This window comes from Lytechinus pictus, chromosome 9, assembly GCF_037042905.1.
Source record: "Lytechinus pictus isolate F3 Inbred chromosome 9, Lp3.0, whole genome shotgun sequence".
NCBI classification, from domain to species: domain Eukaryota; kingdom Metazoa; phylum Echinodermata; class Echinoidea; order Temnopleuroida; family Toxopneustidae; genus Lytechinus; species Lytechinus pictus.
In genome coordinates this window covers 13,189,767-13,217,346 of record NC_087253.1, presented here as the reverse complement: position 1 = coordinate 13,217,346, position 27,580 = coordinate 13,189,767, and the positions used below count along the sequence as shown (strand labels likewise).

The 27,580-nt window shown below is 37.9% G+C and overlaps 1 protein-coding gene across 3 annotated transcripts in view; it reads left to right on the top strand.

The window, feature by feature from the left end:
- The window catches only part of LOC129267719 (fatty acyl-CoA reductase 1-like), a 36,244-nt gene extending 11,325 nt beyond the window's left edge, over nucleotides 1–24,919 (top strand). Inside the window, exons 6-14 of one of the 3 annotated variants that reach the window (XM_064104725.1) lie at nucleotides 6,242–6,419; nucleotides 7,782–7,826; nucleotides 10,271–10,389; nucleotides 12,715–12,785; nucleotides 18,010–18,088; nucleotides 18,510–18,599; nucleotides 20,875–21,004; nucleotides 21,466–21,593; nucleotides 22,382–24,919. In XM_064104725.1, coding sequence (XP_063960795.1) covers nucleotides 6,242–6,419; nucleotides 7,782–7,826; nucleotides 10,271–10,389; nucleotides 12,715–12,785; nucleotides 18,010–18,088; nucleotides 18,510–18,599; nucleotides 20,875–21,004; nucleotides 21,466–21,593; nucleotides 22,382–22,553 — 1,012 coding nt within the window. In that variant the 3' untranslated portion in view covers nucleotides 22,554–24,919. The remainder of the gene's footprint in view (nucleotides 1–6,241; nucleotides 6,420–7,781; nucleotides 7,827–10,270; nucleotides 10,390–12,714; nucleotides 12,786–18,009; nucleotides 18,089–18,509; nucleotides 18,600–20,874; nucleotides 21,005–21,465; nucleotides 21,594–22,381) is intronic. The other 2 variants (XM_064104727.1, XM_064104726.1) reach the window with 2 other exon arrangements.
- The last annotated feature ends 2,661 nt before the right edge of the window (nucleotides 24,920–27,580 follow it).

Below are 27,580 nucleotides of genomic sequence, written 5' to 3'. Positions count from 1 at the left end.
TGGATGCTGCAGAGTAAGTTGTCTACCCATCCCGTTGAGCCATACAAGATCTTGGATGCTGCTCAGTAAATCATCTTCCCCACCCCGTTGTCTCATACAGGATCTTGGACACTGCAGAGTAAGTTGTCTACCCCTCCCGTTGACCCATACAAGATATTGGATGCTGCAGAGTAAGTTGTCTACCCGTCCCGTTGACCCATACAAGATCTTGGATGCTGCAGAGTAAGTTGTCTACCCATCCCATTGACCCATACAAGATCTTGGATGCTGCAGAGTAAGTTGTCTACCCATCCCGTTGACCCATACAAGATCTTGGATGCTGCTCAATAAATCATCTTCCCCACCCGTTGTCTCATACAAGATCTTTGACACTGCAGAGTAAGTTGTCTACCCCTCCCGTTGACCCATACAATATCTTGGACACTGCAGAGTAAGTTGTCTACCCCCTCCCGTTGACCCATACAAGATCTTGGACACTGCAGAGTAAGTTGTCTACCCCTCCCGTTGACCCATACAAGATCTTTGACACTGCAGAGTAAGTTATCTACCCCTCCCGTTGACCCATGGACACTGCATAGTAAGTTGTCTACCCCCTCCCGTTTACCCATACGAGATCTTGGACACTGCAGAGTAAGTTATCTACCCTCCCTTTGACCCATACAATATCTTGGACACTGCAGAGTAAGTTGTCTACCCCCTCCCGTTGACCCATACAAGATCTTGGACACTGCAGAGTAAGTTGTCTACCCCCTACCCGTTGACCCATACAAGATCTTGGACACTGCATAGAAGTTATCTACCCATCCCATTGACCCATACAAGATCTTGGATGCTGCAGAGTAAGTTGTCTACCCATCCCGTTGACCCATACAAGATCTTGGATGCTGCTCAGTAAATCATCTTCCCCACCCCGTTGTCTCATACAGTATCTTGGACACTGCAGAGTAAGTTGTCTACCCCTCCCGTTGACCCATACAAGATCTTGGATGCTGCAGAGTAAGTTGTCTACCCGTCCCGTTGACCCATACAAGATCTTGGATGCTGCAGAGTAAGTTGTCTACCCATCCCATTGACCCATACAAGATCTTGGATGCTGCAGAGTAAGTTGTCTACCCATCCCGTTGACCCATACAAGATCTTGGATGCTGCTCAATAAATCATCTTCCCCACCCGTTGTCTCATACAAGATCTTTGACACTGCAGAGTAAGTTGTCTACCCCTCCCGTTGACCCATACAAGATCTTGGACACTGCAGAGTAAGTTGTCTACCCCCTCCCGTTGACCCATACAATATCTTGGACACTGCAGAGTAAGTTGTCTACCCCTCCCGTTGACCCATACAAGATCTTTGACACTGCAGAGTAAGTTATCTACCCCTCCCGTTGACCCATGAACACTGCATAGTAAGTTGTCTACCCCCTCCCGTTGACCCATACAAGATCTTGGACACTGCAGAGTAAGTTATCTACCCTCCCTTTGACCCATACAATATCTTGGACACTGCAGAGTAAGTTGTCTACCCCCTCCCGTTGACCCATACAAGATCTTGGACACTGCAGAGTAAGTTGTCTACCCCCTACCCGTTGACCCATACAAGATCTTGGACACTGCATAGAAGTTATCTACCCTCCCGTTGACCCATACAAGATCTTGGACACTGCAGAGTAAGTTGTCTACCCCCTCCCGTTGACCCATACAAGATCTTGGACGCTGCAGAGTAAGTTGTCTACCCCCTCCCGTTGACCCATACAAGATCTTGGACGCTGCAGAGTAAGTTGTCTACCCCCTCCCGTTGACCCATACAAGATCTTGGACACTGCAGAGTAAGTTGTCTACCCCCTCCCGTTGACCCATACAAGATCTTGGACGCTGCAGAGTAAGTTGTCTACCCCCTCCCGTTGACCCATACAAGATCTTAGATGCTGTAGAGTAAGTTGTCTACCCCTCCTGTTGACCCATACAAGATCTTAGATGCTGTAGAGTAAGTTGTCTACCCCTCCTGTTGACCCATACAAGATCTTGGGCACTGCAGAGTAAGTTGTTTACCCCCCTCCCGTTGACCCATACAAGTTCTTGGACACTGTTTTTTTTTCTTTCCTTTCTTCTGTCTTGCGCAACACATCCTTTACTACGAATACCTCTTTGTGTGAAAAGCTTTGCATTTGTTCAGTAATCATATTTGTATCCGTATGATTTCTTTTGTTCTCTTTTTCTTTCCTGTAATACATATATGTACGCATATAATAATAAGTCTACTATACTTTCTTCATTTCCAAGGGGGATCCACACTTTACAAGCTTTGCTTTTTAGTGGATCCCCCTCATTTCCATTTATGCTCTATATTATACTGTTTTTTCTGTTTTTTTACGAAGTAAGAATGCCCTTCTGTAAACTTGTACTTGATTTGTATTACTTTATATTACTTTGTATTATGTTTTGAATGGAAATGAAATAAAAGAATTGAAAAGAATTGAAGTTGTCTACCCCTCCCATTGACCCATACAAGATCTTGGATGCTGCAGAGTAAGTTGTCTACCCATCCCGTTGACCCATACAAGATCTTGGACACTGCAGAGTAAGTTGTCTACCCCTCCCATTGGCCCATACAAGATCTTGGATGCTGCAAAGTAAGTTGTCTACCCATCCCGTTGACCCATACAAGATCTTGGATGCTGCAGAGTAAGTTGTCTACCCATCCCATTGACCCATACAAGATCTTGGATGCTGCAGAGTAAGTTGTCTACCCATCCCGTTGACCCATACAAAATCTTGGATGCTGCTCAGTAAATCATCTTCCCCACCCCGTTGTCTCATACAAGATCTTGGACACTGCAGAGTAAGTTGTCTACCCATCCAGTTGACCCATACAAGATCTTGGATGCTACAGAGTAAGTTGTCTACCCATCCCGTTGACCCATACAAGATCTTGGATGCTGCTCAGTAAATCATCTTCCCCACCCCGTTGTCTCATACAAGATCTTTGACACTGCAGAGTAAGTTGTCTACCCCTCCCGTTGACCCATAGAAGATCTTGGATGCTGCTGAGTAAAATGCCTACCCCCTCCCATTGACCCATACAAGATCTTGGATGCTGCAGAGTAAGTTGTCTACCCATCCCGTTGACCCATACAAGTTCTTGGACACTGCAGAGTAATAATAATAATAATAATTATAACATTTGTAGGGCGCTTAATACAGGTGTTTCTAAGCGCTCAGTTTTCTGCCTATCAACTAAATTACCGGGAAAAAAAAAAAAAAAAAAAAAAAAAAAAAAAAAAAACTGATACCTATACATTAAAAAGGTGGGTCTTTAGCAAGGTCTTAAATTGATCAAGGGAGTTGGCATTATGGATGTAAGATGGTAATTTATTCCACTGGATTGGAGCGAAAACAGAAAAGGCTCGATCCCCATAACTGGTATTTGTACGTGGTCCTAAAGTAAGCTGCAAGGTTGTTGAAGAACGAAGTGGTCTGAGTGAGCTAGAAGAGCGGAGAGAAATGAGATTAGAGAGGTATTCAGGAGCTAGGCCATTGATTATTTTATACGTCATGAGAAGAACTTTGAAAATGATGCGTTGGCGTATTGGAAGCCAATGAAGTGATTTCAGAATAGGTGTAACATGTTCAGATTTTCTTGAAAGAGTAACAAGCCTTGCAGCACTATTTTGAATTCTTTGAAGTGGGCGTAAATGTGACAGTGGGATACCAGAAAGAGCAGAATTGCAGTAATCAATGTGGGAAGATACAAAAGCATGGGTAAGTTTAGCAGTTGTGGGTTGGTCGAGTCGAGTAAGTTGTCTACCCCTCCCGTTGACCCATACAAGATCTTTGACACTGCAGAGTAAGTTGTCTACCCCTCCCGTTGACCCATACAAGATCTTGGATGCTGCAGAGTAAATTGTCTACCCCATCCCGTTGACCCTTACAAGATCTTGGATGCTGCAGAGTAAGTTGTCTACCCCTCCCATTGGCCCATACAAGATCTTGGATGCTGCAAAGTAAGTTGTCTACCCATCCCGTTGACCCATACAAGATCTTGGATGCTGCAGAGTAAGTTGTCTACCCATCCCATTGACCCATACAAGATCTTGGATGCTGCAAAGTTGTCTACCCATCCCGTTGACCCATACAAAATCTTGGATGCTGCTCAGTAAATCATCTTCCCCACCCCGTTGTCTCATACAAGATCTTGGACACTGCAGAGTAAGTTGTCTACCCATCCAGTTGACCCATACAAGATCTTGGATGCTACAGAGTAAGTTGTCTACCCATCCCGTTGACCCATACAAGATCTTGGATGCTGCTCAGTAAATCATCTTCCCCACCCCGTTGTCTCATACAAGATCTTTGACACTGCAGAGTAAGTTGTCTACCCCTCCCGTTGACCCATAGAAGATCTTGGATGCTGCTGAGTAAAATGCCTACCCCCTCCCATTGACCCATACAAGATCTTGGATGCTGCTCAGTAAATCATCTTCCCCACCCCGTTGTCTCATACAAGATCTTTGACACTGCAGAGTAAGTTGTCTACCCATCCCGTTGACCCATACAAGTTCTTGGACACTGCAGAGTAATAATAATAATAATAATTATAACATTTGTAGGGCGCTTAATACAGGTGTTTCTAAGCGCTCAGTTTTCTGCCTATCAACTAAATTACCGGGAAAAAAAAAAAAAAAAAAAAAAAAAAAAAAAAAAACTGATACCTATACATTAAAAAGGTGGGTCTTTAGCAAGGTCTTAAATTGATCAAGGGAGTTGGCATTATGGATGTAAGATGGTAATTTATTCCACTGGATTGGAGCGAAAACAGAAAAGGCTCGATCCCCATAACTGGTATTTGTACGTGGTCCTAAAGTAAGCTGCAAGGTTGTTGAAGAACGAAGTGGTCTGAGTGAGCTAGAAGAGCGGAGAGAAATGAGATTAGACAGGTATTCAGGAGCTAGGCCATTGATTATTTTATACGTCATGAGAAGAACTTTGAAAATGATGCGTTGGCGTATTGGAAGCCAATGAAGTGATTTCAGAATAGGTGTAACATGTTCAGATTTTCTTGAAAGAGTAACAAGCCTTGCAGCACTATTTTGAATTCTTTGAAGTGGGCGTAAATGTGACAGTGGGATACCAGAAAGAGCAGAATTGCAGTAATCAATGTGGGAAGATACAAAAGCATGGGTAAGTTTAGCAGTTGCGGGTTGGTCGAGTCGAGTAAGTTGTCTACCCCTCCCGTTGACCCATACAAGATCTTTGACACTGCAGAGTAAGTTGTCTACCCCTCCCGTTGACCCATACAAGATCTTGGATGCTGCAGAGTAAATTGTCTACCCCCTCCCGTTGACCCTTACAAGATCTTGGATGCTGCAGAGTAAGTTGTCTACCCCCTCCATTGACCCATACAGGATCTCGGACGCTGCATAGAAAGTTGTCAACCCCCCCCCCCCCTCCATTGACCCATTCAAGATCTTGGATGTTGCAGAGTAAGTTGACTCATACCAGGGGCCCGTCTTACGATTGATCCGATCAATCACAACTATGGAAAGCCAGCAACGTCAACATCTAAAATACACGTTTGTTCAAAATATTTTCTAGAAATGATGTATATTCATATATACATTCACTGCTTTCTTGACAATTTAGTATGCTTCTTTTTGTTTTCAAAGGACATTGTGCATATTTCCTAAAGAAAAATTATGACATTGATGGATTTCCATATACTTGAGATTGATCGGATCAATCGTAACTCTTTGTAAGACGGGGCCGTGATCTTGGCCGCTGCAGACTAAGTAGGTTACCCCAACCCCCATAACGCCGATGGTGCAGTGTACGTCGTCTACGTACCCCCTCCTCTTGACCCATACAAGATCTTGGATGCTGTAGGGTAAGTTGTCTACCCCCTCCTGTTGACCCATATAAGATCTTGAATACTGCAATACTTCAAAGTAAATTGATTACCCCCTCACGTACATAATCGTCACAGACACTGGATCTTGACCTTAATGTCACCATTTGCTACCCATGCCTAAACCACACCTGCAGACCTGAGTTTAATAGAATAACCATCTATATTCAGAGCACAATCCGTTTGATAATAAAACTTATTTCTCCAAAATTAGTTTGATCAGTATATTTATTACCAGGAATTTTTATTCGAAAATTTTCTTCCCAACATTTGTCAACAACAAAAAAATGATACAAAAGTCAATCTTTGAGATTCTCAAACAACTTTGTCATTATATTTTAGATGGATGTCGGACGACATGATAGAAGCCTTAACCCCCATGCTGCTGGGGAAGAGACCAAACACATACACCTTTACCAAGGCTCTGGCAGAGTACGTTGTTATGGAAGAGGGTAAGGGGTTGCCAATTTGCATAACAAGACCGTCTACTGTTTTAGCAGCGTGGAAAGAGCCTTTTCCTGTAAGTAATGCACTGCCGTACAGATGGGGCTTATTGGCTGCATGGTCCCCTCCCCAATTAAAAGATTAAATGAAAGAATAGATAGAACCTAATTTTATTAATAAAATAGATTAAAATTAAATGAATAAATACAAAATGAGAAATAAATAATGACCATTAAAAAAAAATTAAAAGTGGTGAAATATATTAGTTTTCTGAATATTATGTCAAAATTTGTATTTTGTATTATTTTGCTCGCTCGTTTAATCAATCCCTCACAGCTTTTAAGAATTTCGCTCATACGCCATGTCTGGCCCATTCAAAATGTTCTGTTCATAAAGCTACTGAATGGTATAGTATTTTAGTTTGAGTAAAAGTGTAATTCTTCTGCCTTGAGTGATTTTGTGAAGGTGTTAGCCATGATTTATGCAAGAAAATTATTCGACAGTTACAAAAAAAAAACATATTCTCATTCATCTGTCGACCAATTTGGTTTGTGCTTGTTGGTTTCATAAGGTTAAGCACACTGGGACCATCCAAACTTTTACATACAGATATAAAAATTTCTTGATGAAAACGATCTACTCTGCTTAATGCAAAATTGATTTATAATGTACAAAATGTAGCTTTATTTCTTGACGTATTTTTATTTTATTTTGGTTCACATTAGCTGTACGCGGCACAATAGAGCGTTTTTAATCACAATCAATATACATTTTCCTACTTGTTGCATAATATTTGTTTATCTGATTTGTAATTAGCTGTTTTTTTTCATTGTCAGTTTGACTTGATAATTAATTTGCTACTTATTATTAGTGAATGTGATTGTTTTCTTGTTCATAAATTTATGTTTCTATTATCATGATTAGTAGCATAATTTGTTCTTTGTATGTGAGAACTCGCTTAGAAAAAGAGAAATTGAGGTTCACAATCAGTTTAGGCAAATTATATAATTCGAAATACACGCATGTGTCAGTTATTTGCTTAGTTTCCAACTTAGCAAATCATGGAGTATAGAGAGCCATAATTTTACCCACTCACCCCACCCCCACACACACTTACACATCTTACTGGCAATCATATTATAAACGTTATGCATATGACGTCAGAATTCGATAGCGCCCCCTCTCAGAAGATATAGGAATACGTTTAATACGTTATACAGAGTTGTCAGAGATGTGCCAACTGCAGTTCACCAAGGCATGCTATGCGATGGCTTCAGCCTTGAACAATGCCACACAATGACGTCATTAAATCCCAAAAAATAAATAGATAAATAAAAAATTGAAATAAAATAAAATAAACCTATAAATAAATACATTTTCCATGAAATCTATCATGTCTGTTTTATCTTATAACTTTGTTTGATTTTCCCTTTTTCAGGGCTGGGTAGATAACATACTGGGTGCAAGTGGACTCGTTGTTGCAGTAAGTAAAAACATTATTATTAGAAAAAGAACTAGAGATGCTCGGCGGGTCGCGCAGCCGAGCACATGTATCCCCCGAACCAATCGCATCATCCATCATTGCGATATATAGAGCTCACACAGAAATTTGACAAATACAATTATCATGGCAACAATGACCCTGCCCACATTTTGCCTGTGGGTACCAAATTTGATGACAATAATATGACGCAGCAGCATGACTCTTCAGAACCATAAGTATTGTCTAGTAGCACCTGTTTGGGAATATAATTATAGAGTAATCTGGATATTTTTGTAAACCTAACCCTAAGACCCCCCTCAAAAATGATAGATATCTTCACTTTACCTTCTAATATTGCTTCTGTGTGCCAACTGTTATGACAAACTTTCTATATGGGAACAGCATGGTATTATGATACATGTACCTTGGAATGAAGTAAGCATGATACATTGGATTGTCAAAGTTATTGGTAACACTCACTCACTCACCATGGCAATAAAGACCCACCACCAAAAATGATAGGCATCTTCGCTTTACCTTCTAATATTGCTTCTGCGTGCCAACTGTTATGAAATCTGGGGAAAAAAACAGAAGTTACAGGTTTTACCAAATTTTCCACAAAAATATGGTTACCATGGCAACCATGTCTACGCCCACACCAAAATCGATAGGCGGCTTTGCTTAAACCATAATGGACCGCCATGCCACATTTGAAGATGATCGGAGAAGAAATGTAGCTGGTAGAGCGCTCACAACGACATCTATTCTATTTCCACAAAAACTCCTGTTACCATGGCAACGATGTCTCCGCCCACACCAAAATAAATAGGCGGCTTTGCTTTACCATAGTGGACCTTCATGCCACATTTGAAGATGATCCGAGAAGAAATGCAGCTGGTAGAGCGCTCACAAGGACATCTCTGCTATTTCCACAAAAACTCTTGTTACCATGGCAACGATGTCTCCGCCCACCCCAAAAATCAATAGGCAGCTTTGCTTTACCATAATGGACCTTCATGCCAAATGTGAAGATAATCGGATAAGAAATGGTAGAGCGCTCACAAGAAATCTCTGCGGTTGACGCGGCGCGACGAGGCCAAATCCATAGTATCCTCCGAACTTCGTTCGGGGGATACAATAAGTCATCCCGAGCTTTAAATGGAAAATAACCATGCTGCTCCAACAATAAATAATAAATGTCTTATTGCACATAATACCCCGTCTGTGTTTAGAAGTTCGAAAGTGGGAAACTTAGGGTAGACCTAACCACTCTTTTGAGGCTGCTTAAGATTTCAAGTTTAGAAAGGAATTTTGTGAGAAACGATAACATTCGTTAATTGATTTGAGTTTATTCAAGTTACTAGACACTTTATTTTTCTTACTTCTTGACTGATGCAGCAGGATAGAGACATGACATATGCTCCTGCGACATTTGCTCCAGTCTTATTATATCAGAGGGCATAGGGTAAGAATTAGGATTGTAACAGAGTTCTTGGTTCAGAATAATGTAAAGATTAGGATTATATAATAGTTTATTTAGTTTTAGAGGTTTGGTTTTAAGTTTGACTTAACGTGCAGATTTTCCATCGGAGCAAATGTCATGGAACCAATAGAATAACTGCCAACCAAGTAAGGGGCACGAGTGTTAGACAACCATTATATCACACTTCAAACGGGCGACCAGAAAATTCTGGATAGCTTTTGCAGGATAATATACCATATGCGCATGAATTAGATAGGATGTAATTTTTTTTTAATTAAATAGGCCTAATAAGGGAAAAAATATGGATTCGAAGGGAAAATGGCAACATTCAGTGTTAATGTTTAGTGTATCAATTACCCATTATATTGGGGTTTATCCACACTGTGCTGCACTCGACCCAGGTGAGGTAAATGGGTACCCGGCAGGAATAATTCCTTGCATGCACTGAGCGCCGGTGATGGTAGCTCGAGCTACAGCCGGGGTAATAATAGCAGCGCTTCGTATCCTCTTGCAAAAAGCGCTTTATAAAGCCAGCTATTATTTTTTTTTTTCATGTATTCTAAAGTTTCTTTCATCCGTGATTGTTCAGAGATATCGTTTTGACCAAAGCGCGTGACACATAGCAGCCAGTGGCTGCGAAGTGTTACGGACCTCTACTTGTATTGGTTCGGCCAATTGTGGTTACATCACGGATCATATTAAGATAATATAGTATATGTTAATACTTACATAATATGATAAAATATGCTAGTCCATTCACAATGAAACGCTGTTTAAGATTTATATATAAGCTGTTTACTGTATGAAAAGTAGTTGTTTAGCAGCTTAAACCACTTAATGCTTATTCAATCTTCCGTAAATGAAATGTGGTTTTCTAATGTGTCGTACAAATACATGTACTGTAAAGTTAATTTATTAAAAATTAAGTTTTTACTGTGTGGTATTCTCTCTCTCCTTGTAGGTTGGTAAAGGGTTGGTAACTACAGTGCTCTGTGATCCACAGGCTATTCTTGACGTCACTCCTGTAGATGTTATAGTGAATGCAATGATTGGTGTCACGTGGTATACAGGTGTCCACAAGTGAGTTGACCGAACGGAGCCGAAACGAACCGAAGTTCGCCGAACATGGCGCTCCGAACTAGACTGAATCGAACCCGAATATGTCGCCTGACTTGTAGCACTAACTCAGAGTCTCTTATCCAAGTAAATGTATATACAGTGGCGTACCGTGAGTCACGGCATGGGGGGGGGGGCACCAGCAAAATATTTGAGTCACTTAGTGGTTGCCAGGTATACTGACCTAATAGGGACATTTTAAAGACAGTGCCATTAAACGGATATGTATGTCACTGCGCAAATAATGCGAGAGTGAAGCGCGAGCTGAAAATTTTTGATATGCAGACCAAAAAAGGACATTATAAGTAAATTTTTGTAATCATGATACATACCTGTCTCGCTAAACAAACAATGCGAGCGCGAGCTGAAATTTTTGTAAATATTGACCCCAAACAAGGACATGTTAAGGACTATATTTTTGGAATCCATTAAGAGTATACATATCTCACCATAGTCATCTAAATGCGAGTGCAAAGCGCTTGCTGATTTTGCTACATCTAAACACATGAAGAACTTTTTGTAGTCATTGTAATCATGATACTACGCATCTCACTCATTAAATATTGCGAGCGCGAAGCGCGAGCTGAAAATTTAGGATATTCAGACCTGAAGAGAGGCATTCTAAGGCCTGTTTGTAAGAATTCACTAAGACCATACGATACGTATTTAACTAACCAAATGATGCGAGCGCGAAGCGCGAGCTGAAAAATTTTGATATTCAGATCAGAAAAAGGGACATTTTAAGGACTGATTTTTAGGAATTCATGAAGAGGAGACATATCTCACCAATCTACTAGTGCAAACGTAAGCACGGACAGGAAATGTTTTATATTAACACCTTAAAATGGGGCAATCACTTTAAGTAGTCATGAAAAAGAACCATATGTCAATACATAAAACAATAATAAGTCGAAGTGCGAGGAAATATATTTGGTGTATATTGACTTAAAAACGTTAAACAGACAATGCGAGTACCGGGAACAATGAAGACATCTAGGCCTGAGCAAAATAAACTTATGAAATAATGTTTCTTATATATTATAACATAACATAATTATAATATAACATTATAATGAACAATAATTTCTTCATTCCCACTACATTTCTCTTCCTTTCTCCCTCTTTTTCTCCTCTTCCCCGTTTTTTTTTTTTGGCCAGCCGATTGGGGGGGGGGGCACGTGCCCCCCCCCCCATGCCCCCCCCCCGTAGTTACGCCACTGTGTATATAGTTAATATTATTTATTTGAGTCATTGCCCACTAGCAGTAGATAATTCCAAATATGACGTAACTGTAGATGACATAACGATGAGATACCTATGCATTATACCACAAAAACAACGGTTGATCAAGGTTAACGCACCTGTTTTTATTGTTTGTCTCCATCATGTCCATGGCTGATTGTTCCTGTCACCATCTTAGTCGATATTTGTTCTTAAGAAAGAAAAGAAAGATTTGTAACCGAATGTATATGTTTGGTATTGTACACAGATCTGCAATTAACTCGGTCTAGAACATGGTCGCCAGCCCTGTTATAATCCAAACATTGTTCTTAAGAACAAAAAAAAGAAAGAAAGATTGGTAACCCAATTCAAGTTTATATGTTTGATCTATTATACCCCACCTTCTACGCTCTCAGTTCATAACTTGGTTACCAGTCCTGTTAATCCAAACCATGATTGTTAGTACACTAATACCCTTTTTACACAGGATTTTCTTAGCCCCGGACTATCGCTAACCCCGTACTATCCTTAACCCCGTACTATTTTTTTTCCTTTTCACACATACCAAATTGTTATTTCTAACCCCGGATAAGGAATGCTTGCTTTTCACACACGAAACTCGCTAACCCCGGACTAGTGGTTTTTGTCGATCATTCGTAGTACAAGTACTTCACTCGTACCTTTTTTACACACGCTAAAATTTCCTTAACCCCGTACTATAGGTGGGGCCAAATTGCCATTTAGCCCCACCTATAGTACGGGGTTAAGCTTAGCCCACTTTCGTTTTACACTAGCGATCTTAACCCCGTACTATCGCTCTTAGCACCGCAATTGCTGGGATAACCCTGCTTTTTTGCAGGGCCAAATAATCCCGTACTAAAGGTGGGGTTAGCCCACTTTGCAAAAATGCTGTGTAAAAAGAAAGTGGGCTAAGTTTAACCCCGTACTATAGGTGGGGCTAAATAGCAATTTAGCCCCACCTATAGTACGGGGTTAAGGAAATTTTAGCGTGTGTAAAAAGGGTATAAGAGATTGGTAATCCAGTTCATATGTTAATATCATACACAGACCTGCCTCCATCTCAGTCTACAACTTGGTCACCAGTCACGATATTCCATACAAATTAGGAACACATTGGGGTAAGTTGAGAAGGAGCCATTCATAACATTCACTTCCATAAATACTTCCTACTTACGATATCTATTTGTTATTGCACAAATATTTTTCCATGAATTTATATTTTATATTCATTAGTAGATTTGCTTTTTCATTCAATTTTACATTTCATTTGGAAGATTAATATCATTGTATTGCATATATCAATTTGTTGTCATCATTATAGTGGCAGTCAATTTTTTTTATGTTACATGCACTTCTATTTAGTTCATTTCAATTATTAAAGGACAAGTCCACCCCACCAAAAAGTTAATTTGAATAAAAGGAGAAATATCCAACAAGCAAAACACTGAAAATTTCATCAAAATCGGATGTAAAATAAGAAAGTTATGACATTTTAAGGTTTCGCTTAATTTCACAAAACAGTTATGTACACATCCTGGACGGTATGCAAATTGACAGACTGATGACGTCATCCACTAACTATTTATTTTGAATTCATTATATGAAATATGAACAATTCTAATTTTATTCTCATTGTCATGTGAAACAAAATTTTATTACTCCCTGAACATGTGGAATTACCATTATTTTAACAATTTATGGTTAGGTCAAGTTAGTCCTAATTGTCAAATCTGTAAAAATTGAAATATTGTATAATTTAAACAATAAAAAACAAAATAAACAGAGAGTGATGGACATCATCGACTCATTCATTTGCATATCGCTGAGTAGTGCGTCTAACTGTTTTGTGAAAAAAATGCGAACCTTAAAAATGTCATAACTTTCTTATTTTACATCCGATTTTGATGAAATTTGCAGCGTTATGTTTGTTTGATTTTTCTCTATCAATTCAAATCAACAATTTTCTGGGGTGGACTTGGCCTTTAAAGACATAATGCCACAGTTACGCAAGTCCTAATTTATATACCCATCTTGTTCTTGGGTTCCTACCCAGGATGCAACATTTTGTTTACGTAGTCTTATAATACATGCCCACTTGAATGATCATTCATTTTTCTGCTATTTTCATACTATGTTTTCCTCATAACGAAATGTCTGCAGTATTATACTTGAAAGCATTCTTTAAAAAATAATAATATAACCAAACTTTGCAATAAGCGTTGTTTATTTTATAGAAGGGAATAAATATAATAAAGGGGAATCCAGCCTTCGTCACGACATATTGTGGTGGAAAGGGGAAAATAAATAATACAGAATGGTGAAAGTTTGAACGAATTAAAATCGGACAAGCAATAAGGAAGTTATGGCTGCTTTAAAGTTGAAATCCCTATGTATAGTGTAGATTTCAAATTAGCGACCGGGTAAGTAAATTATTACGAGCGGCAAGGACAACTTTCCCATGGGCCATGTCGTTTTTCTCCTAAGTACCCATTCCGCTGGGGCATTAAACCAAATATAGCCCAGGTAGTATATTGTTTTATGTCCTCTTACAACAAAAATATAATGTGAAGTAAAGCTTTCGAAAAAAATAGAATTTAGCCATTTTATGTATAAGGGACATGGAAGAGTAGATTTTGCCTTACATCACTATGACATCACATATGCGGCAAATGTGAAGTCTCCACGAGTCCATAGGTATAGTAATTATATAATATTGACTGGTGTTGAGGGGAACATCAAATATATTGCCAGCAAAAGAATCATATTGGCCCGAGTCTTTAGACGAGGGCAATATGGGTCTTTTAAGGGCAATATATTTGATGTTCCCCGAAAGAAGGGCAGTCAATATTTTTATTATCATCCAAATCAGATATCTGGAGCAAAAATCATGATAACAGTGATAACTTTTAAGAATAGAGTTCTGTTGTGTCATGATAATATCAGTGTCTAGGCTCTGCACTTTACCATTATTACGTACTTGCAAGCGCCAAAATCCAGCGTTGTCTTATTATGACGTAGATCGTTGGTGCGCGGAACATTATGAAGCGTATCACTTCATTCGCATCCTCAAAGGCCCGGATGTGAGACCAGGGAAAATACAAAGGTATATTTTGCGTCGTCTCTGCATGCAAAGTCAATACGCGCAATGAGACCGAGGAAAATGCAAACAATATACCTACCCCTTCCTGATAATAATAAAATACAGGGAAATACGGTTTTGTAAATGACCAGCTCAGATGTCTGATACGGGTGATAATTACCAATATTTACAACTTTTGAAAATTCATCATCCAAATCAGATATCTAGAGCAAAAATCATGATAACAGTGATATCTTTTAAGAATAGAGTTCTGATGTGTCATGATAATATCAGTGTCTAGGCTCTGCACTTTACCATTATGACGTACTTGCAAGCGCCCAGATCCAGCGTTGTCTTTATTATGACGTAGATCGTTGGTGCGCGGAACATTATGAAGCGTATCACTCATCACTTCATTCGCATCCTCAAAGGCCCGGATGTGAGACCAGGGAAAATACAAAGGTATATTTTGCGTCGTCTCTGCATGCAAAGTCAATACGCGCATTGAGACCATAGATTGAGACCGAGGAAAATACAAACAATATACCTATCCCTTCCTGATAATAATAAAATACAGGGAAATACGGTTTTGTAAATGACCAGCTCAGATGTCTGATACGGGTGATAATTACCAATATTTACAACTTTTGAAAATTCATCACTTTCTTATTTTTTGTCTGATTTTTCTTTTTCTTTTAAAAACAAGTTTTTATTTGGGTTGGATTCCCCTTTAAGATTTTCCCTAACCACATAGAATGTAGTCGAGGCCGACTTCAAGGTCAAATTTTGCCGGCCTTGCCCTTGACCACGGTCCGAGTCACGTGTACAAAGTCTATGGGGAAGGTTTTCTCCAGCGGCCTCGTGATTCGGCTGTACTGGTGTCCTTTCATAAAGCTGTTCGTAAGTTAAGATTGACTTCAAGAAAGACTGGTGATCCTTTCTTGTGGTAAATGGTACAGCAAAACGTTCATTGGCGATTGTTTAGCGCGCAAGAAAGGATCACCAGTCGTTCTTCGTCACTCTGGACTTACGAACAGCTTTATGAAACACCCCAGGCCTTGAACCTTGAAGAAGTACTCTCCCAAAAAGCGTACACGCTGACCTGGAGAGGGTTGTGCTGTGAAAGGTGCTGCCAGTGTTTCAGGTGATGTGGTGATCCTGTGGTGGTATTCTTGGTGCTCTATATACAGTGTGCTTGGTGCTAGAACTTCTTGAAACTCAGTCCACCTTTAATTGAAATGTATGAGTTCAAAATTGAAGACTAGTACAGCAACGTTCGTATAATGTTTCCCCAAAAAAAATGCACTGGTAATACATTTGCCTTCAATAACGATGGTTTAAAAAGTACCAACTATTCATAAGCTACATGTATATTTTAAATTTGTCAAGATCGTCAATTTCTGAAAGCTGTATGCAATATGGGTAGTAGGTAAGTATAGCGTACAAAGTACATGAAATTATCAATTATTAAAAGGATTTTAAATCAAATAGATACGTTGCTCAAATAATATACAAAATCGGAAGAGGAAATACAGTCACTCTGTAAATTGTTATGCCATGAAATTTGAAATTTCTGTAATTTAACAAAACAGGTCTATGGAGCAATAAAGCAATCAAAGGTTATTTACAAGAAATTTGAAATTTCTGTAATTTAACAAAACAGGTCTATGGAGCAATAAAGCAATCAAAGGTTATTTACAAGAAATTTGTAAGGTTACATATCCCATAACCTATTTTCTGTAAATTTACACAATGTCAGACTACAGGTGTTCTCGAGACTCTGCTGCAGGAACTTTTCTGCGATTTTTTTAAAGAAATCTTTTAACAGTATAGTACTCTATCCCGCATACATTCGTAATTCCGAAGCTTCGTTATTCCGAAGGTTCGGATATTCCGAAGGTTCGTTATTCCAAGGGTTCGTATTTCCGAAGGTTCGTAATTCCGTAGGTTCGTAAGTCCGAAAACGAAATGAGGTTCGTAATTCCGAAGGTTAGTTAGTATGAAAACAAAGTGAGGTTCGTAATTCCGAAGGTTCGTTAATCCGAAAACGAAATGAGGTTCGTAATTCCGAAGGTTTGTTAGTCCGAACACATAATGATTAACGAACCTTATTTCGTTTTCGGATTATCGAACCTTCGGAATAACGCCACAAATGTTCTGATTAACGAACCCTTTTACGTTTTCGGATTAACGAACATCGAGGTATAGGCAATATACGTGTTTCGGAATTACGAACCTTCGGAATAAAGAACCTTCGGAATTACGAACCTTCGGAATTACGAAGTGTAACCCTCTATCCGATGCGCAAATTTATAATTGTGACCAGCCACCCCAAAACCAATAAAAAAGTCGCACAAAATGAATTTTGAGATTTTTATTGAGTTTGAACATTAAAGTGCATTATAAGCCTTGCAATGATATATGGTTTGTCAAAAGTGATCAACAATAGCCCAAACAAGTAGTATGGTAGAAGCGATATCCTAAGGACTTATTGTTGGTTTGGGGTGGCGACGGAACGTTTCATTAACATTTTTGTCTGACAAGTTGTCAGATCTGTCTGACAAAATTCTTTGATTCTGATTGGTCGAGAGGCGCTGTTACTATGGTCACTGTCGGATAAAACAGGACATGTTGGATAAAACGTATGTTACGATCTTATAAGCGACTCGGGCTTAACCTGCAACTCGCCGGGTAAGTTCGCGAAAAAGTGTTCTATTGCAAATAATAATGTACACACCCGCACTGAATGGGGAGTTGGTACGAGAAAATCACGTCAGTAAACCGTACCACCAATTTTCCATAAAATACGTGATTATTATTGAAATAATCTTACTATATCGGTTATGTAATGTTAGGGAGTAATTATATAATTGCAGGCGTGAATTTATACGATCTAATACACTTCATTCGGTCGATATATCTGCAATCTGCATGTAATATCGCCAACAAATAATGGTACCAAAAAACACAGAGGCAGTGCGCGCACACACTGGACACATTTTCAATAAGCTAGGAAGCGAGTTACTCTATAGCAGCAATTTACAGTTTAAGACCGTAACAAACGTCCGACAAAAATTCTTTCTTGGAATGCTCCCCAGGTCCCATTTACATGGTTCCTGAAATATAATTGACTAATTTTTGTTTAACCCTTTACAAAGAACTTTATTTGAAATGACTATTTATTGTTGAGTTTGAATAAGATGATTACAATAGTCGTCATGCTGAATTTAAATGTTGGCTATATCTATTCCACTTCCACACAGCTGATCTCGTAAATTGTCTCGAGATATTTCCAATGGAGAAGGCACTTGGACGACCAATGGTTCAACTCACCAAATACTCGTAAGAATAATTACGTTCTATTAATGCGCTGTAATTATTGTAATTACTAGAAAATTACATACATTGCTAAAAGGCATGTGGTAATAGCAAATACAAACATCGCGCTGAGGGCAACCTCATTTCAATATGCTGGGACATTGTATATGGAATCATCTCCACAAGACATCCGCAGTATTTACCATTGTCTTGGCATAAATCCTTGTTTATTCGCTCTAGCTTTCAGGAAAATTGAACTATACCCCTTCATTATGTTTCCATCTCATTTATTTTTGAGCACCTTCTTCTAATGGGAACCGGCTCCCTGATATTGACTTTAAGTTAAAGGGGCTTAAAAGTCACATTTTTCTGTAACACTCTGTACACTCTATGTATCAAGTGCACAGTATTAACCAATAATTTCCTTCCCATGTTTTATTGATAGGCTAGTATTTGAATGGATGAACCTGGTTAATGGGAAGATACCAGCTTTTTTCATTGATTGTGTCTCGAAGCTAAGGGGACAGAAACCTATGTAAGTATGATGGGGTGTCCAAACTTCCCGACATTTCAAAAATATTCATTAAGCTTAAATTAATTTACCAAATATTTACATTTTACAAAAAACAAATAATAGCTATCGAATTGACGGGAAGATCGTAAAATAGAAATTATTGACGAAAATGAGAACCAGGTCAAAGTGTTTCGCCGATATTGCGATTTTAAAATTCTATTCCGATCGACGAATGCGCGCTGCATGACTTGTGCTGAGAAAAACCATTCTGAAAAAGTGTGATCTAACTTCGCGGACAAGAGTTTTGTGGAGATTTGAATAAATATTTAAAGCTAAAAAGGTGAGATATTTATATAAGATAGACGGCAATAAGCTTTAAAATCGATCAGTACCACGTTTTGCTCACATTTTTATCAGGGGCGGCGGTACGTATTTTCGTTTTTTTTTTGGGGGGGGAGTAAAAAAGGGCACTTATATGTCAAAATTGGCATTTCGGTGCAAACGGATATTTTCAAAATGAGATTATCATCTGCGTAAAGTAGTTGTATTTAGAAGTAATTAAGTTGAGCAAAGCATTTTTGAAGTGATTTCTGATTGATAAAATATAATTTATGTTTTTTTCCTAGCGCGCGTAGCGCGCGACCGGTAAAAAAAAATCAAATCTGAAGTTGTGAAACTCGCCTTTTGGTCAATTATGGCGCTAATTACTGTTAAAAGGGCATCCTCGCGAAATGTTGCGAGCGCAAATAGCAAACTAAAAGATTGCGATTTCATAAGACATGAAAATTAAACATTCCAAGCTGTTTTGTTATCATGAAAAAGTTGTGTATCTAACTAAAAAATTTACGCAAGCGTGACCAGAAAAGGTACCTGATAAGGACTACATTTAGTGACTGATAGGATATATATCTCATCAAACGAATAATGCGAGCGCGAAGCCCATGACGAAAATTTGTGATATTCAAATCTATTATAATCATTTTTGTAACCAAAGACAGAATGAGTACCTTACTAAACAATATTTGATGCGAGCGCGAAGCACGAGCCAACAAATTTGCGCTATTTTAATTTAAAGTGTATGTTTTTCCTCAAAAAAGGTAAGTCATTTTGAATAAAGGCACATTTAATTTGTTAAAAAATAACTGCATTTTTTTTACGAGGAATTTTTAAAAGCTAGTCCCTCCCCCTCTCTCCAGTTCCGCCGACCCTGTTTTTGGTGATATCTCGTTTTAAAATGGTAATATCCTAATGCTTGTTGAGAAGTTCGGATTTTTTTTCATAACAGGCGCTAACGGTGACAATTTGCTGATATTTTGTCAATATTTTAATGAATACTGCGGAGTGTTTCATTAATAATAATAATTATAGGCATTTATTTCATTTCATTTCATTTATTTTTCCATTTCCAACAATCATTTACAATCATTTATAATAAGTTGTGTTACATACATCTTGATATAATCAATAAAACAAAGAAACTTATTATATGTAATAATTAAGATAACAGGTCGGAAACGGAGGAGGCTACTAAAAAAGCGAAGCTTGTAGAATGCAGCCTCTTATTACATATTTGTATGAACAATGTAAATTTATATAGCGCCATCTATCTAGAAATTTTCTATTCCGAGGCGCACAAGAAAAGAAAGAATAAGAAAGTTTGGATGAGTGTTAAAGTGCCAATAACTAATACTGTTAAAAAAGATAAGACTTCAGTTTAGATTTGAAGGTCTCTAGTGATGGTATGATTGTTAAATTTAATGGCAAATTATTCGTTAACATTTTGTCAGACAAGTTGTCGAATGTGACAACTTTCCTTGATTTTGATTGGCTGAGAAACGTTTTTCATATGGTTACTGTCAGATAAAACCACACTTGTCACATCATGATCATAATTATGATAAAGTACTTATATTGTCAACTAGTCATTTCATATCTAAATGACTACGTCATTATTACGATGCTGCGTTCCAGATGACCACTAGCGTACAGATGTGGGCCATGGACCCCCCCCCCCCCGAGAAAAATTCTACTAAGAAAAAAGAAGAAAAAGAATGAAAAGGAAAGCCAAAATGGTGAAATATGACATTTTCTAAACAGTATATCTTAGTCAATTACAAGTGGATTTTTGTGTTAGAAAGGTCAAAATTTTGCTCGGTCGATTTGCTTTCTCGTAGCTGTTTAGAAAAAAATTGCCCAATACGCCATGTCTGGTCCCCTAAAATTTCTGGCTCATTACGCCACTGACGATAAAAATAGACGTCAGACGACCTGATTCGTTGTCATTATTTTTTTACAGGATGATGAAGATAAACCAAAGGGTCGTAAGGCTGGTTTACGCACTGAGGTACTTCATGTTTAACACTTGGGACTTTAGCCATCAAAATATAGAAGCTCTTTCCACTGCAATGAACGAGAAAGACAGGGAGGTAGGCGAACCCAGTATTACCTGCATCCTTATTTGATCACCTTTTATTCTTCAAATTGGCAACATTACTATTTTATTATCTTGATTGCTGCATTTTTTTTCATGATAATAGATTAATTAACACCTTGTTTGATCAGCTTTCGTTTCTTCAAGTTGGCAACTTTACTATTTCCTCTTTTTTATCGCTAACCTATTAAAACCTATCTAAACCTACAGTTTTCATATCGAAAATGAATGGAGATTGATAATGTCAGGTTGCCTAGCAAAAACAATGGTATTCAAGTTTCACGTTGCCAAGGTAACGATTTTTTTTTATCGGACAAGTAAACTGATGCAAGTAAAATGGCTCAGCGAAAAGTTGAATGTATAATTTTTTTTTTCTCTCTCTAACTTTATTTTCTTTGCAAAATAACTAAATGATAAAATGAATCTCTATTATATAGCGCCATCTTATATTTTCAGGTATTTTTCACTGATGTGAGAACGCTCCATGGGCCGTCATACATGAAAGCCTACGTTCTTGGTGCCAAGAGATTCATTCTAAATGAAGATATAGAAAATCTTCCTGCAGCACACAGCCATCAAAGAATGTAAGCTCTATCTTTTTCATTGGCAATGTGAACGAGATGAATATCTATTTTGCTCATTCTAATGATATGACCAATAATTCATCGATTGCATGTTGTTAAACCACTAATACGTGTGCTCTCATAAAAAGAACACTTAATCTGGCGATAGAAAAATAAAAAAGAGAGAATTTAAGTGAGATATTATAATGAGAAAGTTGTATGTGTATGACATTAGAAATCTTATTCGCATTACAAATTGGAGGATCTATATAACTTAGGTAATCTCAGTTTTCAAATGTTCTTAATATTTATTATTCATTCAATCTTCCTCAAACTTGTATCGATCCTTTCTTTTAGTCCTCTATTTAATATGAATTCAACTGGTTTGTGAATTAGACTCTTGTATCATGTAACATTCCGAACATTACAACGCTTTGTGGTCATTGGATTTTTTTCAGCCGGAGAATAAAAATTTGACGTTTGTTTCAGCCATTTGAATTCATATTGAAGCATCGAGCACCCTCTCTCGAGGTGTTTTTTTTTCATTTAAAAACAACCTTACTTAAAAAATTTAGTAATTTAATATTAAAAAGCTACAAAAAAAAATTTATATCCTGATATTTTCAGCCCATTCCATGCTTGAGTAGGTTTTTCTTATTATTCATTTATTTATCATTAATATTTTTACCATTATTCTATCATTGTTATTTGTATTATTATTATCTATATTGGAGACAAAATATTTTTTTTTTAAACAAAGGATTCAATATAATGTATGACCCCGATAGCACTTACTTACATTTCTTCAGGTTGCGTAACCTCCGATGGACCTTCAATACCGTCCTCGCTGTCGTTATTTGGTGTATCCTCATGACCCGGTCAAAGGTCGCCCGGAACTTCCGGACCTTTGTAATCAACAATTTCTTCAGATTCATTCGACGATGTCGCATGCTTATTAACTCCATGGGTCACTCTAATTGATTATGCTTTGCCACGACGATGTCGCATGCTTTTTAACTCCATGGGTCGCTCTAATTGATTATGCTTTGCCACCACTTCTTGCTACTTGTGGTGGCAGGTGAGATGTGGTAGGCAATTTGTAGGACTTTGATGTAGATACAGAGCCATTGGCCCGTATTCTCAAGTCAGATTCAACTTAGACCACGGTCTAACTCTGTGCTAAAATTATGGGAAGCCAGAAGTGTCAAAATTTGTTTAAAGTTGTATGTTTCTTATGTTTTCTGTGCTCTTTCCTGATTCATCGATGGTAAAGACGATCATTTATTTATATTTCCTATACAATTGTGAATGATTTGAGAGCCAAATTAGCTGAAATATTTTATCCCTACTGTTAGTGATATATGTAACAATTGGCTGTCCATAGTTAAACCACAACTTTAAACCTAAGTTTAAGTCAAACCCGATTTCAGAATACGGGAAATTGGATGTAGATCAGGAGAAGTACGCCCTCTTCGTTCGTTGATTACGGCTCTTGGGATTTAAAATATTTCCTTGCATGAAATGCAATTTACTCATACGGCAGCAAAAATAAATCAATAAAGTTAAGTATTTAAGTCGGTTTTTATCTTATATGATTTATCATACAGTAAATGTGGAGTAATTATCGGATGGTCTAATACCACTTGGTCTACTTATCAGTTAGTCCAACTTCACAAAGTCTAAACCCATTTCGTCTACAACCAGTTCGTCTAATATCTAATTCGTCTAATTCCCACTTGGTCTAATATCAATTCGTCTAATTTCCATTTGGGCTAATAACCAGTTGGGCTAATTCTCGCTTGGTCTAATATCCAATTCGTCTAATGAGCAGTTGGGCTAAATCCATTTAGTCTAATTTCCAGTTGGTCTAACATCACTTTGTCTAATTTTCACTTCGTCTAATGTCCATATGGTCTTATTTCATTTCATCTAATTGTCATGTGGTCTAATGACCGTTTGGTCTAATTTCCTATTGGTCTAATATCCAATTGGTCTAATGACCACTTGGCCTTATATACGACTGTTATAATGACCACTTAGTCTAATAGCCAAATTGTCTAATGACCACTTGGTCTAATAGCCAATTGTTATAATGCCCAGATGGGCAAATCGTCGCTTGGTCTAATTTTCATTTGGTCCAATTCACACTTGGTGTAATGTCCCTTTAGTCCAATATAGCATCATTCAATATGATTTATTTGACCTATAATTAACAAGTATGGTAATGAATAAATAAATACGCCATGCATCAGTTAATACATGTCGCCAGGATCCAGGGGGTAGAGCCAGGGTAGGTCTGGTGTGCGCAAAACCTCACCGTGAAGGACTTTCGATGACGGGATCATCGAATGAATTCTAATCAAAAATAATTCTTATAATTATCGATTGTAGAGATGAGGATGACAGTCATATCATACCCATAATCATAGGCGGATCCAGGGGGGCCCGAAGGGCCCGCCCCCCCCCCCCCCCCTATTGGCGGAGCAAAAAAAAGAAAAAAGGGGGAAGAAAGAAAAAAAAAAAAAAAGGGAAAAGAGAGGGAAAAAAGAAGGGGAAACATAAAAGGACGAAGACGATTAAATGAAATAAGATGAGGGGAAGACTTGGAAAACATTCTTTAAAAAAAATTTCATGTCCCTATATAAAATTTTCGCTTGCGCTTCGCGCTTGCATTGCCTTTTAGGTGATTTACATATCTTGCTCAATATGGAGCTTAAAATATAAAATTTTGAACTCAATATACAAAACATATTTCAGCTCGGATATCGTACTTTCATTATTTTGTTTGATTTACAAATTGATTTTTAAAAATTGCTCTGTAAAAAAAACTGTTTTATGGTCTGAATATAAACATTTTCTGCTCGCGCTGCGCGCTGGCAAAATTTGATTTGTCAGGTACCTATTATTTTTGTGTTTTCCATAAAGTTGTCAAAATATCCCTTTTCAGGTCTGATTATCAAAACGTATCAGCTAGCGCTGCACGCTCGCATTTTGATTGGCGAGTAATGTATGTCTCAATATTGATTATACAACAAACAACTTAAAATCCCCTTTTCATGACAGTTTATCAAACAAATTTGGGTCGCGATTTGCACTCGCATTTATGGTAAAATATATTAACTGATGCATCCTATTTATAATTAAAAAAAGACTTGGAATGTCCAGTTTTCAGGCCATTATGTCATCAAATTTCGCGCCCTCATTAGCATTAATTAATAAGATATTACTTAAATAATTAAATTGTCCCTTTTGTTTCATCTCGCGCTTTATAGCAAGAGGAATAGGAAAATAGTCATTTTCATATTCATGTCCTAAGGATGTCCCGGTCCTATGTTTAAACTCAAAGTAATAATAATAATAAAAAAATATCAGCTCTTTAAGTGTGATCCATATCAATCTCACAATTTTCCTACAAAGTGCTTGAAATATAGAGCTAAAATTTACTCTCTTTTCAGATCGGAATATCAAATAGTTTAAGCTCACGCTTCGCACTCGCTTTGATTTTCATTACAAAAAAATGTATTTAGAATGCCTAAATTCTAGGTCGAAATCTGAAACACACGTTTATTCAGATACGCAGCTTGTTCTCTATTTAAATCATTATCCAGTTTCAGATCACAATATCAAAAATTGTCTGCTCGCGCTTTGCGCTCGCATTATTAATGTAGGAAACTTTCCAATTACTCATCCTTTTCATGATTTACAAAACATGAATAGAGTGTCCAGAATTTTTTCGCTCGCATCACTTGTTTAGTTATATGCTTATCCTTTTCACGATTACAAAAAGTGCTTAGAATGTCCGTTAGGTAGAAATGTCAAAATTTTCTTCATGGCTAACAAGCAGCCGTTAACAGATCCTTTTTTGATCAGATCAAAACGTATAATAAAAATAAATAAAAAGATTTCTGCTCGCGCTTTGCGCTCGCATTATTAATATAGGAAGATTTCCAATTACTCATCCTTTTCATGATTTACAAAATATGAATAGAGTATCCCATTTTTAGGTTTAGATCTCGAATTTTTCAGCTCGCGCTTCGCGCTCGCATCATTATTTAGTTATATACTAACTGTTTTCCATTCTTCAGGTAAATATGTCAAAATGTTCAGCTCACGCTTCGCGCTCGCATCATTTGATAGTTGAAATATGAAACGTCTTCATGGCTAAGAAGCTACCGTCAACAGTTGCTTTTTTTATCAGATCAAAATGCATATTAAAAATTTCTGCTCGTGCTTCGCGCTCGCACTTTTTAAATAAGGCTTATGATATTATATGAATATATATATATATATAAAGCTTAAAAGTGACTATTAGGACTACCCCTTCAAAGAAACAAACAAAAATTAACTTCGAGCGGCCGATCGGGGGAAATGTGGCTGAAAAAAAATTCCGGCCCCCCCCCCCCCCCCCCCTATTGGCGAAGGCTGGATCCGCCCCTGCATAATCATTACATTACCACATGCACATTTACAGATACTAAGTACCGGTATTGGGTGATCAATAAGTTGAGGACCTTGTAGCTTATAATGGTTATAAAGCCATTAGATCACGTACTTTTGTTTTCGAATGTTTTGTTAGTGGTCATTAAGTTTATCTTCTCATTCTGTTTTTGTTCTGCTTCTTCGCCTCCTCCTAAAAATGGATTGGCAGGGTTCCAAGCCCATAAAGGAAATCAGGGATTTTTTTTACATTTTACCAGTCAGGGAATATTTAGGGAATATATAGTGAGTCATACTCTGTTATATTTTGTTGCCTATCACAACAACATCCATTGAATGACTGGTTATGGTGGGGTTTTTTTTAGTGTAGCCTCTTTTACTGCAGTACTGGTACTGCAGTACTAAGTATTGGTACATAAATTATAATTAAAAATAATAATACATGTAATTCACTGAAACAACATAGAAACATGCGAAACTGGGAATGGGTTTAAATAATTATCAGGGAATTTTTAAACTTCATCAGAGAAAATTCAGGGATTTTTGTTTTCTTGAAAAGCAGGGAACCCTGGTGGGGGGCAACGGGCGCGCGATGCCCAAGATTATGAATATTGTCCCCAACAAAATATTTGAATTAATTGCAGTTTTGTATGTGGTTACTACTTCTGGTATAAGGTACGTTTTTTTCGATGCCGTGTGTTTCTTTTCACCCTTTTCGTTTCCTTTCCCTCTATTTTTCCGTTTTTCTCCTACCTTTACCATTTTCCCTTTTCTTCCCCCTTCCTTTCCTCTCCCCTCACTCCGGTTCCTGCACCGTCAATAAATATACCCGTTTGCCCTCCTCCTCTCCGTGTAGGAGAAGTCTTGGTAGGATATGCAAGACTTGCCTTTGGAAGTTTTAAAAACTCCCATGTCGTCTGAGATGTAAGCCAAGTTCGACAATTATTATTAGATGATTGAGCCTCGGTAAAGGAAGACAGTTTAGTTTCACGGCATGAGTCTAATCTGAAAGTCTACTCCAATCGAGCACATACAAGCGCGCTTGTGAAGATTCGAAGCCACCAAGTCACCAAACTTTACAAAATTAGACCAAGTGGTATGTTGACGAAATGATGTTAGACTATCTGGAAATTAGCCGAAATGGAAATTTGACCATGTGGAAATTAGCCGAAATGGAAATTAGACCAACTGCTCATTAGACCGACTGCACATTTGACCAACTGGACATTAGACCAACTCCACATTAGACTTACTGCAATATAGACCAAAGTGAGGATTATACCAACTGGTATGAGCCCAACTAGTATTAGACTAATCGACTAATAGACAAACTGGTATTAGAGTCCAAGTGAAAAAAACAGACGAAATGGTAAATAGACCAAATGAAAATTAGACCAAGTCACGATTAGCCCAGCTGGGCATTAGACCAATTGGCTATTAGACCAATTGGCTATTGGACCAAGTGGTCATTAGACAAAATGGCTATTAGACCAAGTGGTCATTAGACCAATGGGCTATTACACCAAGTAGTCATGACACCAAAAGAGAATTGGACTAAGTGGGTTTAGTCC